This window comes from Clytia hemisphaerica, unplaced genomic scaffold, assembly GCF_902728285.1.
Source record: "Clytia hemisphaerica strain Z4C2 unplaced genomic scaffold, Clytia hemisphaerica genome assembly, whole genome shotgun sequence".
In the NCBI taxonomy this organism is placed as follows: domain Eukaryota; kingdom Metazoa; phylum Cnidaria; class Hydrozoa; order Leptothecata; family Clytiidae; genus Clytia; species Clytia hemisphaerica.
In genome coordinates, this window is record NW_027104297.1 from 1,750,779 (window position 1) to 1,768,139 (window position 17,361).

The 17,361-nt window shown below is 35.5% G+C and overlaps 2 protein-coding genes across 2 annotated transcripts in view; one reads left to right on the forward strand and one right to left on the reverse strand.

Annotated features, from left to right (window-relative positions):
* The window catches only part of LOC136817355 (uncharacterized), a 39,116-nt gene extending 34,501 nt beyond the window's left edge, over positions 1-4,615 (forward strand). The window contains exons 29-35 of the mRNA XM_067073696.1: positions 166-315; positions 734-909; positions 1,211-1,313; positions 2,052-2,228; positions 2,576-2,805; positions 3,039-3,177; positions 3,444-4,615. Of these exons, the coding sequence (XP_066929797.1) occupies positions 166-315; positions 734-909; positions 1,211-1,313; positions 2,052-2,228; positions 2,576-2,805; positions 3,039-3,177; positions 3,444-3,644 (1,176 nt within the window). The 3' untranslated portion in view covers positions 3,645-4,615. The remainder of the gene's footprint in view (positions 1-165; positions 316-733; positions 910-1,210; positions 1,314-2,051; positions 2,229-2,575; positions 2,806-3,038; positions 3,178-3,443) is intronic.
* A 993-nt stretch (positions 4,616-5,608) lies between these two features.
* On the reverse strand, positions 5,609-17,283 carry LOC136817357 (gamma-secretase-activating protein-like). The gene is made up of 4 exons (XM_067073697.1): positions 17,086-17,283; positions 7,193-11,159; positions 6,571-6,791; positions 5,609-5,766 (listed from the first exon to the last, which is right to left on the reverse strand). Exon 2 carries the CDS (start codon positions 11,149-11,151, stop codon positions 8,332-8,334), a length of 2,820 nt encoding a protein of 939 aa, XP_066929798.1. The 5' UTR covers positions 11,152-11,159; positions 17,086-17,283; the 3' UTR covers positions 5,609-5,766; positions 6,571-6,791; positions 7,193-8,331.
* Positions 17,284-17,361: the final 78 nt, after the last annotated feature.

A 17,361-nucleotide genomic window follows, 5' to 3' on the forward strand; every position in this document is an offset into this window, starting at 1 on the left:
GTCATAAATTGTGCAATGTTTCAGTTTTTCCATTTCAAAACGGAAATCCGTTTATAACAATGCTTTTTCCATATAACAAGCCTGGTATCTCAGAAGATAATTTCACCACTATGTATTTCATCACCAGAACTTCTGAGCGATAAACTTTTCACCTTTTTATTTTAGGACGTGAGAGCAGGGGATCCTCCATTTGCGTATTCTCAAAGTGAACAGAAGGAGAACAGTGATGATGATGAGCCACAGTTCGATTATCCGATTCCCGATAAATCATCCAGCAAGAAAATGCCTCCACAGATGAGCTTGCTAAAACGATCTGTATGTCATTTCTTTTGTGTTTGGTATGGGGAACTTTTGGAATCAACCCAGTCTATTTTGTCACAATCCTCTATTTTAAAGTCAAGTCAACGTCCTTTCTATGGCCCTGTATTGCGTGTGGCAGAGACAAGTCTGTCAATTAATTTCAAATTCGCAAGAAATATTATAGTGCAGTGGATGAACTTGAAATCCACAGTATTTTTCCTGCAGTATTTTTCCTGCATGAAACACACCCAATTTCCTGCTCACAAAAAATTTCATCACTTTTACATAAGGGGAATAGTGAGCTGCTATTGATCAATCTGATCTAACCGGCGAGTAGATGTCATCCTCCACCACCTTCGGTTAAAAGGGGCAGACTCCCTCGAACTCCACCAGATGAATATACTCACTAACTTTTCTTTTCCACAATGTTCAGACAAGTATGACCAGCATCTACAGTACAGACAGTGCAAACGTTTACGGCCAAGTACCCATCCGTGGTGAAGTTCAATTCGGATTGAAATATGACACAACGACATCCTTATTTGAAGTTCACGTCTTCAAAGCTAAAGGGATCGCTGCTGTGGACACCAAAAAAGAAACAACCGACCCGTAAGTTACTTTCTAGGAATGAGTGTGAAACAACAAGATTCATCTTTTTCAGGCGTACAAAATTTCGCGAGCAGTTTGTGCGCCGTAAAATAAGTCGAAAAGGGATCAATACAGGGGAAATAGTATTTAGCTTTGTCTGGATGAAATATTTGCCTTGTTTGCTTTGATTCTCACATTTTTATTTCCTATGTTAAACGTTAAAAAAAGGTTCAGTTTCCAAAAGGCTTGCTAATAGACGCACACACACCTTTTTTTATCAAGAGCTTCAAAATATAGTTTTCATTAATATGTTACTTTTCAGATACTGTAAAGTGTATTTATTACCGGACCGCACGAAAGCCGGAAAGAAGAAAACGCGGACACGAAAGAAGACATTGAATCCAGAATGGGACGAAATCCTTGAGGTCAGTTCCTACCTTAATGAATTTTACCACTAAACTAAGTCGAGGCTCTCCGTGGATATTGCTTCGATTCATTGAAATTTTGATTTGCGATTCAAGATTTAGAAATTTCCTGAAATTTTGTTTTTATAGCAGGAGCTTTAATAAACCCACGTGTTACGGTGGGAACACTACCCCCCACTGGAAAATTTGGTCGAATTCGTCCCAGTGTAAATTGTGGGAAAATATCCACCGGGGATGTGAGGCAGGGGTGTTTTAATTATAATATTGATTCTGGCGCTTACCATTATCAAATTCTTACTCATTAAACATAAGGCGAGACCAATTCAATTTGTTGTTCTACGGGCACGACCGACCCTATTTTTGCTAAAATCGAAAAAATAATAATATTGAATTTCTACTACAATATATTTTACACACTCGTTATTTGTAATAATCAAGTTTGAATAAAGCCGAAAATCAATTCAAGAGATTGAAAAATTTAGAAAATCAAGCATTCCATACACTAAAATTTTATTATGATCTTCATCGAAGATAAAAAAAGTGAATTTTTGATCCAGATATTTTTTGAAAAATATTTTCGGTACCTTACCAACCAAAAATTTATTCTTATTTTACCGACCGACCGACCCATATTTTTCTAACGATCTGCCCGTAGAACAACAAATTAAATTGATTTCGCCTAAGTATATAAAACATACAGTCCTGTTATAATCAATCCTTCTCTTTTCAATGTTTTAGTTCAAGATTAACATTCGAGATTTGCGTCTTCGCACATTAAGTTTGACAATATGGCATCAAGAGAAGTTGGGACGAAACGTATTCCTTGGTGAAGTGATGCAAGATATGAGCACGTTATTGGACAATGGATCGTTGTATGGCACGCCCACAACCAACTGGTACGATCTGCAAGAAAAGGTACGTAGATTTTTCCAAGGACAAGATACTCTCTAACTAAACAAAAACGTGCTTTCCACTTACGCGAAAAATGAAGTTGCCATGTTTATCAAACTTTCATACACCTATCGATCCTTAGAATGTGAGGTAGTAGGTAGGGCTCGGATTGACGCCAAATATCTGAAGCCGTTGAAGCCGATTTACTCATAGCCACAGAATTTTGACCTCATACCTTCACGTGGTAAAGTTGACCAAAAGTCGTTGTGGCGTTTAGGATTGACAGGTCTATAGTAGGTCTATAGTGTTGATAGGTAAACAATCATTTAACCAGTCCAAAAATGAACGAGAAAATATTTTCCTTTTTCCAGGCGCAAGCACCAACCCGTGAATTGTACCGTGGCGAGTTATACATTTCGTTGTGTTTCGAGGACGATAATTTCAAAGGAGTTCGCGAAGATACTGAAGATGAGAAAAAAAAGAAGAAGAAAAAGAAAAAGAAAGACATGAAATCCAATGGAAGAGTCAATATTCACATCCTCAAAGCTACCGATTTACCGGCAGCCGACAAAGATGGAGCATCTGATCCTTTCTGCAAAGTGTAAGGCAGATATTCTCGGATTTCAATATGTAGTCTGAAATAGAATTTCAAGCGTGTTCACAGCAATTTGTTAACAAATACACACAAAGATTTGGGGAAAAGTATTTGAATCCAACTTCATATATGAAATTTTGGTCTCCGATTGCTCTCTTTGATATCAGATACATCAGAAATACATATTTTGATTACTAAACGTAGACATTGAATAAATAAACAAATTCTTCTCTTTTCAGTTATCTTCTACCAATGAAACAATCGAAACACAAACGGAAGACGCCCGTAATACGGGACACGTTATGTCCGGTGTGGGATTACAGAACAGAGTATGATATTGATTATGAAGATCTTGGCGACCATGGAATCGAATTCTCCGTAAGAACTGTTTTCCATTTTTGTAACGATGAAGACTTTTCTAGCCCAGGCTCTTTCACTTACCATTTAAATATTTTCTATTACAGGATAATTTATAACTGCTTCAAGAAAGTTCTTTGCTTCAAAAATATTTTTTGGTCCAATTTAGCAATGATTTTGTTTTGGGCAGATCACATTCCTATCATATTCCCTCCAAAACGCATCGGAATCCAGTTTTAAATTTTCCGAGCCAAACATATTTAAACCTTTCGCTTTTTAATGCACAGGTTTGGGATTGGGACCGCGGAAATTCAAACGATTTATTGGGGTGTGCTCGTATCGGGCCTGGCAACAACTCAGGGGAATGGGACGATGCGAACGGAGTCGAAATCGAGGCTTGGCGCCACATGATTGATAACCCAAATGTTTGGAAAGAATTCAAAATCAAACTACGCTCCGAATTAAAATCGAGGAATAAAAAGAAATGAGTTTCCTGAAAGTCTCGATCGTCGGTTCTTGAGAGAAAGTAACGATTAGAAGAATGACGGTTCTAAATGGACGTTTACCATCATTGAGATAAAACCTCGACTTGAAATTAGCCGAAACTCTTTGGAAGATATCATTGGTTCTCAAGATAAAGGTGCCCTTTGGAGGGTGTACAGAGACAAAATAAAAAAGGTGGAAAGAGAATATTTTTATTTTTGTTACATTAGATGAATCTCAAATCGTTCTTAGTGGGGGGAAATTTTCTATAGGCAGGGATATATTATACGGATAGAGATTTCTGTATTATTCAACTGTTTTACATGTAATCATCAAAATATTGCAACACAGGAAAAAACTGAATCTTTAGAGAAAAGCTGCATTGCAGAGACTACTTTACTCCAAATATTTAATATAGGTATTTTTTTAATTCGAAACTGATTTTGTAGTTTTGTTACCTTATTTGTTCTTTGTTTTGTTTTGTTTTTTTTTGGTTTCATTTCGTACAATGTTCTTTAACATTTTGGTGTGGTTTATTTTTCTCGTCTAAAAATTTATTTTTTACAAAATTCATGAAGAGTAATTAATTTTTGTATCATATACAGAATTGTTGGAATAATTTTTTGTTGTTGTCTTACATGTGTGATTTAATCTTATTTATTTAACTAGATCTAGAATTTTTAAATATTTTCCTAATATTTTCGTACGCGTCCGAAACTTATATTTTCTTTATCTGTTGCTATTTACTTCTAACAAGCATTTCGTTCCTTTTTAGAAAGGAAATTTATTAGAAACCTTCGAAAGTCTGATAAGCTCAGTACCAAAAGTCTCTTCCTTCAATTTTTCTACGCTTTCCTATCATGCATGTTATTTCGGTAAATTCGTTGTAAACAGATCGTATCGAGTTGTTTTTGTTTAGTTTTCTATTTTTCAATAACTTAAAAGGAAAAGATAGTCAAACATATACATCAATGGATAGTGAAGTTTCAAATTTTTGGAATCCCGTGTTAACCCTTAACGGTGCGAGGACCAGTAATGAATTTACTCTCTCACGGCACTTCTAGGCTGGCAAAAATTCCTGCTAAAACCTCATTCTATTTGAAAGACATTCCCTGAGTATTCGAATAGCAGCTATTCTCTATAGAAAGATGCTTTACTAAAAATTGACATTCTTTCATCGCTTAAATGCAAGATAGAACTTGTGAAGCAATGTATCAAAATGTGCAGACTGCTAAGTAATTTCTTTGGAGGAGACTTGAGTAAAGGGCGATTGGAAAATTACAATCTAGATTTAAGATAAAGCAATGCACATCCATCTGGTTTTTACACAAATGACAAATTGAAACTAAAATTTACGGCTAAATTGGAAAAAAATATCACTCAAAAACAAAGGAATTGCTAGATTCAATTCGTCGTCAAAAATACGGCGCACACTTTTTTTTTCCTGAGAAAGGTTAGAGATTCCCTTCTAGCCCCTTCGGCTTATGCTTCATTGTGCAATAGTTTTTGTTGTAAAAAAATAGCAAATTGGCCTCAGAAATCTCCTTATACGAATTCAGCAGACTGAAGCCTGAACATTGCTTTTCATTTACAGATTTTCATATATTCTTGAATATAGTTGCAGTAGCCATATAAACTTTCAGATTAAAAACATTGCTGTAAGGCTGTATTTTTAGGAAGAAAACAGCTCTAAAACGCTAGAAAATGAGCTTTTTTTATCGCGGTTTTTTGTTGAACCACCATCTTTGTTTATGCAAAAGGCGCCATTTTTAAAGGGACGTTTTACGAATAATTAATACGGTTAATAAACAATAGAGAAGTTTCTGATTCGGCAATTCATTTTCTTGCAATTTTTGACTAAGTCTGGGATGTTCTAAACGTTTTCGCCAACAAAAATCATAAAAAAAGAAATAAGTTTATACCTAAACTAGGGGGTGGTGGGTGACCTTACTTAAAATGTTCTAAAAAGTTTTTTTGAATAAGTGCAATTTTCTTCTCTAATAAATTTCGGCTAAAATAATTACAAATAGACACAGTATAAAACCAATAATCACTTTCTTTTTCTCCGACGGTCTTGTCGTGAAACTAAAACGCTCAAAATTCGCTCCCATCTCAACAAAATACGATCTATGAAGGAAAAAAGTCAATGTTACAAGCATACAACTTCTTACCTAAACTTTGAAGTAAGATCAAACATAGACGATCCTATCGTCTACACAAGATCACTAAAAAAGGGAATAGTTTAGGGGGATAAATCTAAAAACGGGGATAGCCCGGGGCGGATGTGTGTGTACAGTTTGTTCCAAACTCTACCACCTGCTACTATTCTTTCCCGTAAACCGCCGCGTTATGGCAGTAAAATATGTACATATATTTTTTCCCGCGTCAAACGTCAAGAAAACTTCGTTCATCAGAAAAAATTAAATGAAATAAATGAACAATTTTTCACTACAAAAAGTCTAATAAAATTCTATTATTCCAAGGGTAATTGAAAACTATGGTTTTACTCGCTAGAAGATTTTGATTACACGTCTTTTATAAACATAACGCTTATAAGCAAATCAAGGCTCAAATCTTGTAAGTACTGGCTAAGCAAATGCTGAGCCTCATCTTACGAAGTCTCGAAAATCAATAGCATGCCGTCTCATTTGACTGAAATTCAATCCCATCACCCTTTGCGTTGATTACGCTTGCACGCAAATTACGCTCAATTACAAAGAAAAAGTAATAACTTTCACGAATTTTCAATTAGGACGAAAATGATTGTGGGATTGAATTTCGGTCAAATGAGAGAAGTACTAATCATGACGTTTGCACGACGAAGCGCTATTCATTGTAGTTTCAAAAATGAGATCAGAGACAACTCAACTCCACGTTACATGTTACCACTCGTAAAAAAGAACAAAAAATACATCATCAATCTTTAATTACCTTTAACTACCTGTCCAGTGACGTCATCTCGTGCGTAAGTGATTGATAAACTGCGTTTTCCTCCCAAGCTATGATAACCAGCATTACAAAAACACCGGCCACCGAAAGAACAATATGTCGGACATCTCCGTTGGCAACTGACTTGACAACCATGGTTGCTAAGGAAAACTAAATACAGGGCAAGGAGGACAGCAGCTAATTCGAAATGGAGCTTGATGAACCTAAGGGTAAATTAACATGTTATTTCTGAAATTTTGAATGAATAAAATGACTGAAATAAATTTGGCAACGTTCGATCAACAAAAACAGTATAATATTAAGCCTAAAAAGTGTGGGCAATCGTTCAAAATTTGTCTTATTTTCAAATTTTTTCAATGCTTTAAATAACGGATAAAAAACCCGCTTAAAGAAGTAGTAAAAAACACGACGGGGCTAAGAAATATCCCGCATCCTCGCATCAGACCTATGAGATCCCCTAGCCAATTGAAAAATTATCATCGGCATTTTTCATTTTCTTCATTCTTCTATATCCATTAAAAAAATCTTACCGGGTGAGACAGGGATGTAAAGGGTGTAAATTAGCTCAAATGTAATTAACTCAAATAATTAACTGATTATTTACCTTAGCATAATTTATTAAATTTCAAAATAAAATGTCAGCATGCAAAGCAACAAGTCAGCAAGTAGACCAAAGATAAAAAATACATACTTTCTCTATATTCAAATTCCCGTACAATTTTATAAAAAAAGTCAAGCCAAAAATTCCACCTACATAAAAACGTACTGAATATAAAACAAAAATGCTGCGACTTTTTTATTTCCTTACTTTTTAAATAATTGATTGAGGTCTTCACCACCAAAGGGCTAGTGCGGTAACAAAAGTTTGAAATAGTATGACAGTAAAAGTGAAATTTCCGAGACTTTAAGATAAGCAGTTTTTCTTTTTAAATATGAAGAAACAAAACAAATTTTGTTTCCGTAAAAAAAGGCGTAGAAAAAAACACGTCACGTGTCACGTAACAAACAGTGCTATGCCAAAGAATTGTCCTTAAAAGGAAAATGAGCCCAATTTGCCTATAAAATCAAAGTTAAAAAAAATCATCACAAAATATTCATAAGAAAATAGAAAATCTACAATTTGAAAATAAAGTTACCTTAATTTTCACACTCAGTACGAGGGCCAAATGCTTTCATTTCGAATTCGAATTTTAAGGTGTGAAAATACTTCAAACAAGGGGAAACACTAAAGTAAGAAAATTAGAGAATTTTTTTGTGAACAAAAACATCTTGATCATGAAGAACTTATGTGTGAAACACTATTTTCAAACCATTTCATCTTGCATAATTTTAAAATGTCCAATAAAGACCAATAGCAAAATTTAGAATATCTACAATATAAGAAAATCAAACAAAATACTTTTATCTAAAACATGAAATATAAAATTCATAAAGATAATATTTTGAATACAAAAGAAATCAGATGGAAAGTGAAAATCTTTACCCTATACCATCTTAAACTCGTTACCTTTCATAAAAATTACAAAATTTAAGATGATTTGTAATTTGCGCCTTATGTGAGCTTAGAAATATTCTCAATTTGCTAATTTTTTTTCAGTTTCGAGACTGTTTATTTTCGAAAAGGTCATTCATTTAAAAATACGCTCTGTTCAGCGTTTATTACGGACACGCTACAAGGGTTATCAATAATTTAGCTGAGAAAATACAAAATATACGAATAAAAGTTAATTCAAAGTAACAGAGTTACTCGTCGGAAGGTTTCAACAACATATTTGTTTCATATAGCGCCGTCTCCGCTAACATATCATTTTGTTTTTTATCTCGGCGACTTCCACCAAACATGGCAGACGTTTTCCCGTGAACTTTAAATGCATGTAACAGTGTCTTCAACGGCATAAACTCATCTCCGTTAGGGAAAACTTGTTCGAAATTCGTATTGTTAGGCGTGTGTATCTCATTGAACGGCATTTTCCATGAAACGTATTCCGATAAATATTTTCGCCCGATCGGATTATTCCATTCCAATAAAATCTTCTGAACTTCAGTCTTAGATAGTTTTCCTAAAAGAATTTCAATTAATTGCGATTTCTCGTTGTTTTCTGGAACTTCTTTGATGACACGTCTCACAAAGTTGATATTCACCTTGAAAACGCACGCGTCAACGTATCGTACGAATTGAAACCGTCGAAGCGAGCGGAAACTTAGTGAACATAACAAATCATTCATGCGATTCAACTGTGGATAACATAACTGGTCACAAATCACTTTAACCCGTTCCACCAATTGAAATGCTGCTAGTTCAAGTTCATCTGAAGGAGTATCGAGAGTACAAAACCTCACTCCTTCATCACTTAAGTCAAGCGACTTCAAAACAACTTTCCACAACTGCTCAATAGATTCACACCTATGCTCCATGTAATTCAAGCATAAATCATCAATCCTCGGTTTCATGTCTTGCCCAAAATGACGACTCACGTAATTAGCGATTAATTGAGTAGCAATCGCGTTCAGATTCTCATTAAATTTACGATCTTCATCGATTGCGCTGTCATCAATCGATAATTTATCGACTCCGTGGAGGGTTGAATCGTCAAGAGTACCAACAGAAGGTCTGGGAATCACAACGAAGGACGTATTTCGCCTACCACCTCGAGCTGCTTTAAAAGTAATCGCTGATTCCTCTACATCGATACCAGCCATGTAGAAAATACTCAAGGAGACTCGTTTATTTCGGTATTGCGACTCATGTGTCATAATTTTCAATAAAGTCCTCCAAAAACCTGTTAAACAACATCGAAACACTTTCTGGATCTGAATAACTAAATCCTCCTTGAAAGTTTTGTAAGATAAATACACGTCTCGACGGCCACTCGAGTTACGTTCAACCTGGCCTCGATAACAACTTTGAGTTGTAAATGGAAAAACTTTCATATCGAGCAATGAAACAGATTTCCTCAACTCAACATAAGGTGCCAGTACCAGATATTCTTTAAGCATCAGTAAAGAATCCGAATTCGCAGGATCCTGACAGATTCTTGCCAAGACTTTCTTGGTCAGTTTGGAATGATTGAAATGATTCAAACAGCCATGTAAGATAGATAATCGAATCTGAGGTTTTGACGATAAGAAAAATTTGTACATCGACGCAGCATTCAAAGTTAGGTTGTATACACAAAGAGTAGTAATTTCCAGCAACTTTAAATGTTCGGTTTTAGAATCTCCAGAATCGGATTCAGACATGAAAGGTACAAACTTGTAATCGGTTTTGTTTCGAATTGGCATCTTCGGTAAACAGGATTTTCTACGAATGAGAAGATTGTGAACTGGTTCATGCTCACAACTCATGTCCAAGAAATGGAGAAATGATCCTGGTATGAAGGCCAGTAAGTAATCACTAAACAACATGAAATGGATTTGAGGTTCGTTACAATCATCATCATATGGGAGAACAGAAGAACAATGTGCTGAATATGCTCCGTGAACACAAATGACGGTATAGTTAACAAAACAGCTGTCAGTGGTGCCGGAGGATTGGAGGATTGAGTCATGGCTGGTGGAAGATTCTGAAATGACAGATTGGTCATCTTCACTGCTCTCCTCTTCTGTATATTTTGTGCTGGTTACTTGGTGTTGAAAACAAACATAAAAAGAACCTCTCTCTTCAGTTAAAATATTCATCTTGAAAGTCTGACATGAGATGATGTTTGAAAAATGATCTACGTTGTAGTAAGAACGATTACGCAATAATTCCATTCGCAGTTTGATGGGGAGGATGAAATTCATGACATATTCGTATATTCCATCAAGTTTGAAATCGATTGCTGTGACGACTGCGGCAGCCTCTAATTCTTCTTCATCCTTGGGAAGAAGTTGGAGATAATATAACCGTTGGTTGTTAGAGTCAAACATAGACCATAAGAACTGGCCAGCAATTTGTTTGGTAGAAGGTTGTTGTGTCATTATGATATTCCCATCACCAGCACGCTTTAAGTGAAGCTCATATAACTGAATTGAGTTTTTATGGTTACAAAATATCATATGGTATACATTGTCTTTAGATTTTAAAGTGTGGCTCAGAAATTGTACTTTTTGGTAAGTATTCCACTCAATATTTAATGAAAAGACACGATTTTGAGGTGCTATTTCCGCTATGTAGGAGCTAAAGGTGTGGTCAAATTGTCCAGTTGAATCTCTGTCGAGTTTTGATGCAGATTCCACGGTTGTGAATGCTAACAAGGTCTCGTTATCGTTTAATGAGGCATTAACAACTTCTAATGCTTTTTCTTGATGGAATAACAATTTTGACAGTTTTGACGTAGTTTGATAACAAGCAATGAATGTCTTAGAAATAGGGCATTCCAAACATTGCCAGGAAAACAGAAGAATATTGTTTGGTTCTTTTCCAATGAGTTTTGTATCGTAATTCCATTCAGAAAATTCTGTCAGCATAGCTTGACATAGCTGTTCGTTTAAGCCTTGTTCAGTTATGAAATCTTGTATTAGTAATTGAGCTTGTTCCTTCAAAATGGGACAAAAGTCTTCAAGTTGATTGAAGTCGATCATCTTTATACCTATTGATAAAAAAAAGAAAGCTATCTAGAGTTCATTTGATTTAAGTGAGCACTTGTTTTGCTTGCCATTGTTTAACCAATCTTTCAACTTTAACAAATTATATAGGGACAAGAAAGTTTGTCGCATTCTCCTAAATGACAATTCTAATAGTGTGCATTGATTCTTTTAACATTGTTTGATGCTGGAGTTTTCAATTATTTAACGTGACATCCTGATTAAGAAAAAGTATATTTATATTATTACCAGGTATGCCAGAAATAAGTTACCTTCTTTGACTTGATATTGAAGGCAGTAGCAGAAAGATTTTTCAAAGATTGCTTCGGAATCATTTAGAGGAAAGCCTAACTTAAAATTTGATGCATTACTTTTTAATTTTACTTCATTAGTTCAAAAGTTATGTTCAAAAACCTAAAATGTCAATTAAAAAAAGGCTAAAAACAAGGGTATCAATTTATAAGAGAAAGGACTACTGTCTTCTTTTACAAAAATATTAAAGTACAAAGTCTTGCTCCTTGTAACACTCTTTATGTTTTCTTATCTCTATTGTTTTTTTTACTTCTGTTTCTCATAAACATAAACAAGATGAAGAATGCTTCAACCCCCACAAAATTTTCAACATCTTTCTAAGAGTTCCCGAAAGTTTTCTATGTGTGCATCATCGTTGAGAAAGGTGGAGAAGGTGAAATTTTTTAGAAAAATGCCTCGTTTGAACTGTTGCAGCTCGTCTTGATTCACACATGATGGAATATGTATTTACAGGGATACCTGACCTTGTAAATAAATGCTTTTTATATAATGGAAATACATTTCCTGATGCATAAAATCGTTTTGTGTCTCTATTCATTACAATCAATTAATACTCTCGTTATTTGCCTTTTTTGACATTTTTTTTAAATTGACATTTTAGGTTTACGAACATAACTTTTGAACTAATAAAGTAAAATTAAAAAGTATTACATCAAATTTTAAGGTAGGCTTTCCTCTGAATGATTATGAAACAATCTTTGAGTAATCTCTTTTCTACTGCCTACAATATCAAATAAAGGTAAGTAAGTAAGTAAGTAAGTATTTATTTATTTTTAACACTACAAAAAAAAAAAAGATACAAGTGATGATATGCACAAAAAATATATGGAAGGAGACCGCCTTATAGTCTAGCTAATCAAAAAGATGCGGCCACCTAAGAACAAATTGCATTTATAACACTTTATTCAAATTTATATAATTTTTAAGAAATTTTTAAGAAATTTGTTAATTAAAAAAAGAATTAAAAGAAAGTTTGCTAAGGGGAGGGGTGTGCTCAGTATCTCCCAAGACAGTAAGTAAGGGCGAGAGATTTAACAAAACTGAAATCAGATGAGCTCAGAGAAATATTTGGGTAAGATCGCTGAATGCTATTCCAATGGGTTATACAAATCTTGGAGAAAGATTTGTTTCCAAATGTAATGGTGTTGTAGGAGGGAACAAAAAGTAGTTTCAAACATGCTCCTCTGGTACTTTGAGTGTTTTCATCTTCAGCATCAAGCTGAATAAAGTTAAAAAACTCCAGAAGGTCAAAGGGTAATTTGTTATTTAGGAATCTGTGGACAAAAGATATATTAAGACATTTGACAAGGTCAAAAATCTTGAGAATTTTGAGGTCAGAAAAGAGTGGAGAAGAAGGGCATCGAAAGTTGTTAAAAGTAATAAGACGTAAGGAGGGTAACTTATTTCTGGCACACCCGATATATTTAAAAAGCAATCTTTTAAACCTCAAACTTGCAATAATTTTGAGTTTCACCTAACTCACTCTTTGAAAATCTAAATTCCAGATGGTTTTAGATATATACCGACTGTCCAACCCATGTTACTTTTAAATATGAAAATGGCGCAAACACATAGCTAAAATCAGCTTTACATTTGTGAAATAAGCTACCTACAGTAAGGCAGGATTTGACCTTTTTTCAAAGAGATGCATGATTGAAAAGAAAAAAAAAGTCATTTGAGAGAACACGACGACCTATTGACTCAGTTCCGCATATCAAATATTAAGTTGAAGTTGGTTTGATATTCTACGTTTGACGTTTGATATTCGTTTGATATTTGTTTGATATTCTCAAATTTGCGTTTTGAAGTTTTTGCGACTACCTTTGGAATTGGAAACTATTGGAAGCCAATAGAGTTTATTCTCAAGGGTGTGTGTGCAAAATTTCAGCGCTCTCCGTCGCAGCGTGCTCCCTCTAAAAATTTGTAACTGTTAAACCTCATTTCGGCCGAAATGACAAGTTGGGCTCCTGTGGGGGAGAGCGGTTATCTTTGGAACTGGAAACTATTGGAAGCCAATAGAGTTTATTCTCAAGGGTGTGTGTGCAAAATTTCAGTGCTCTCCGTCGCAGTGTGCTCCCTCTAAAAATTTGTAACCGTCAAACCTCATTTCGGCCGAAATGACAAGTTGGGCTCCTGTGGGGGAGAGCGGTTATCTTTGGAACTGATAACTATTGGAAGCCAATAGAGTTTATTCTCAAGGGTGTGTGTGCAAAATTTCAGCGCTCTCCGTCGCAGCGTGCTCCCTCTAAAAATTGGTAACCGTCAAACCTCATTTCGGCCGAAATGACAGTTGGGTTCCTGTGGGGGAGAGCGGTTATCTTTGGAACTGGAAACTATCGGAAGTCATTATTATGTAAATTAGTAGTAACATTAGGAAAAATAAGACTAATACTTAATCAAATTATACAACTTATGCACCCTTCAATTCTTAATTGCCCTCTGAAATAGTGCCAAGAGGCTTAACTTTTTCCAAAAAAGCTTTTGGACTAAGGACTAAGTTATGTGTAATACAATTTCAAGGCAAGCAGTAAGATTAGCTATAACAATCAGCTACGATGGACGCTTTTTTATAAGAATGGTGTACTTTGCTTTGGCTGAGGGTGAGCAATATTTTAATTTTTTTATTGTTCTAAACAATAGTCCTATTGTTGTAACTCCGAAATCTCACCCTGATATACTTATAGTTATATATAAAAAGCGTGTATTTCTAGAAGACAGCATGAACTTTTAGCTTGGCTCTGTGACTAGAAACACAACCAAGGGGTTCCTTTTGGAGTTTATCTTAAAATTTGAAGAAATTTTTGTGTTGTATCTGATTGTATAGACTTTTAACATCAGAAAGTTTGCTCAACGGCAAAAATCTGTTTGACCTTTAGGTAAGACATTAGTTATTTTTATTTCGTCTTCCAACATTTGCATATCTTTTGTCTTTCTATGTTTAAAAAATATATATCTATGTATGTACAATGTTTAAAGATTTTCTGTTTTCTTATATCTAATATACATGTTTTTTTTATAAGCATTGCACTTATAAGCATATCTAGGCTCAGATATGGTGAAAAATTAAGCATATGGCAAGCATTACTTGAACCTACGAAAAATGTTTTTTTCCTGATTTTTGCTTTTTTTAGCTGGAATTTTACGGATTTTCAGTATTTCCCTAAATTTATTCATTTTTCATCCTTATTAAGCTTTCGACCTAAGCATCTCTGAGCCTGTTTTCGGATTTTTGTATGCTTATAAAAAAAAAACATTTGTCTTTTGTCTTTCTATGTTTTACCTAAATATATAATCATGTATAATTTTGCACACACACCCTTGAGAATAAACTCTATTGGCTTCCAATAGTTTCCAATTCCAAAGATAACCGCTCTCCCCCACAGGAGCCCAACTTGTCATTTCGGCCGAAATGAGGTTTGACGGTCACCAATTTTTAGAGGGAGCACGCTGCGACGGAGAGCGCTGAAATTTTGCACACACACCCTTGAGAATAAACTCTATTGGCTTCCAATAGTTTCCAATTCCAAAGATAACCGCTCTCCCCCACAGGAGCCCAACTTGTCATTTTGACGGTTACCAATTTTTAGAGGGAGCACGCTGCGACGGAGAGCGCTGAAATTTTGCACACACACCCTTGAGAATAAACTCTATTGGCTTCCAATAGTTTCCAATTCCAAAGATAACCGCTCTCCCCCACAGGAGCCCAACTTGTCATTTCGGCCGAAATGAGGTTTGACGGTTACCAATTTTTAGAGGGAGCAAGCTGCGACGGAGAGCGCTGAAATTTTGCACACACACCCTTGAGAATAAACTCTATTGGCTTCCAATAGTTTCCAGTTCCAAAGATAAAAAAAACCGCTCTCCCCCACAGGAGCCCAACTTGTCATTTCGACCGAAATGAGGTTTGACGATTACCAATTTTTAGAGGGAGCACGCTGCGACGGAGAGCGCTGAAATTTTTGCACACACACCCTTGAGAATAACTCTATTGGCTTCCAATAGTTTCCAATTCCAAAGATAACCGCTCTCCCCCACAGGAGCCCAACTTGTCATTTCGGCCAAAATGAGGTTTGACGGTTACCAATTTTTAGAGGGAGCACGCTGCGACGGAGATCGCTGAAATTTTGCACACACACCCTTGAGAATAAACTCTATTGGCTTCCAATAGTTTCCAGTTCCAAAGATAACCGCTCTCCCCCACAGGAGCCCAACTTGTCATTTCGGCCGAAATGAGGTTTGACGGTTACCAATTTTTAGAGGGAGCACGCTGCGACGGAGAGTGCTGAAATTTTGCACACACACCCTTGAGAATAAACTCTATTGGCTTCCAATAGTTTCCAGTTCCAAAAGTAGTCACAAAAACTTCAAAACGCAAATTTGAGAATATCAAACGAATATCAAACGAATATCAAACGTCAAACGTAGAATATCAAACCAACTTCAACTTAATGGGCCATTCCAGAAAAAAAAAATTACCCCCTAATGGATGACATCAATTTTTGAAATAAATTTTGGCACGGAATTCCAGGCAAACTTTAAAGAGAAAGTATCGGAATTCCATGAATTTTACTTAATTTTGCCTTAAAGTATTGGAATTCTATGATTTTTTTAGGTTACAGTAACGGAATTCCACTGTTTTGATAGGTATTTTGTAAATTTGTTACGGAAATTCCGGACTTTTTTGAAAGCAATTTGCTACGGAAATTCCATGTCGTCCATTGGGGGGTAACGAATAAAAACTGGAATGGCCCAATATATCAAATTACTCTAGCCATTCAGGATGATTAATCAGATTTTGATCGATCAGATTTTGTAATCAATCAAAAGCTGTGATCGATAGCTGATCAATTTTTAATCGATACTTAATTTAATCAATCTATAATCGATAAACAATCGATGACAAAATTGAAAAAATCTTGAGTATCGATTACCTTCGATACACCTTTCCCGTAATTCAAATTTCTCAGAAATGGCCCGGGAAAATGTGCGCTCCACCGTTGTGTATAAAATTGTTTGGGAGGTAAAAAACGCGTTTTTGCCTGTGAGGGGTTAGGGAAAGTGGGTTTTCAGCTTCTAACTTTTGATAGCGATCTTCTTTTGGCAAAATATTTTCAGGGTGGTATAATATCATGAATAGATTGAACATACTAAAATTTGAGGGGATTCTGTTCGACAGAACTTAAGAAAAGCTCAAAAAACCAACTTTCCCTAAGGGAACGCAGGCAAAAACGGGTTTGTTTACCTCCAGAGACCAAACAATGGAGAGCATCAAAATAATGCGCGCGCATTAGTTTTACGAATTACGGGAAAGGTGTATTCATTCGGTTAATCGATATCTAATCCATCGATTACTTATCGATTATAGACCTTTTTTCATTTTTCAAAGAGGATGTCCTGTTGAATAATTATGTAGTCCAGCCATAAAAACAATGATAGAGCCATGAATAATTATTCTGTATCATGCATATTGTAATAATTATGCATGGTTTAATCATTGTTTTTCTGCTGGACTACATATTCAACAGGGTGGCCTCTTTGAAAAAAGGTCTATTTATCGATTAACTACGCCTGGATTACAAGCACAATTACAAAATTGAACATTTAAAGAAAAGTACTTACAGGTACTACTTTGCTCCTCAAACCTGATCGATTGGTTGATACGCTGGATGACCCAGACAACTTGTCTGAGGAGACGATTCAAAAGAGAGCCAGACAAGTCTTTACATGGAAACACCTGGTTATCACATGACTAGACAAGCTTTGTCTCGCCGTCTGGCGGAGTCTTTGTGGGTCTAGCGCTCGACGTGGCGGCGCCGCCGAGTTCAAATTATAAAAATGTTCGAAAATTACCGGAATCGGTTTATCCACCACTATCCCGATTTCATTCCTGGCAAG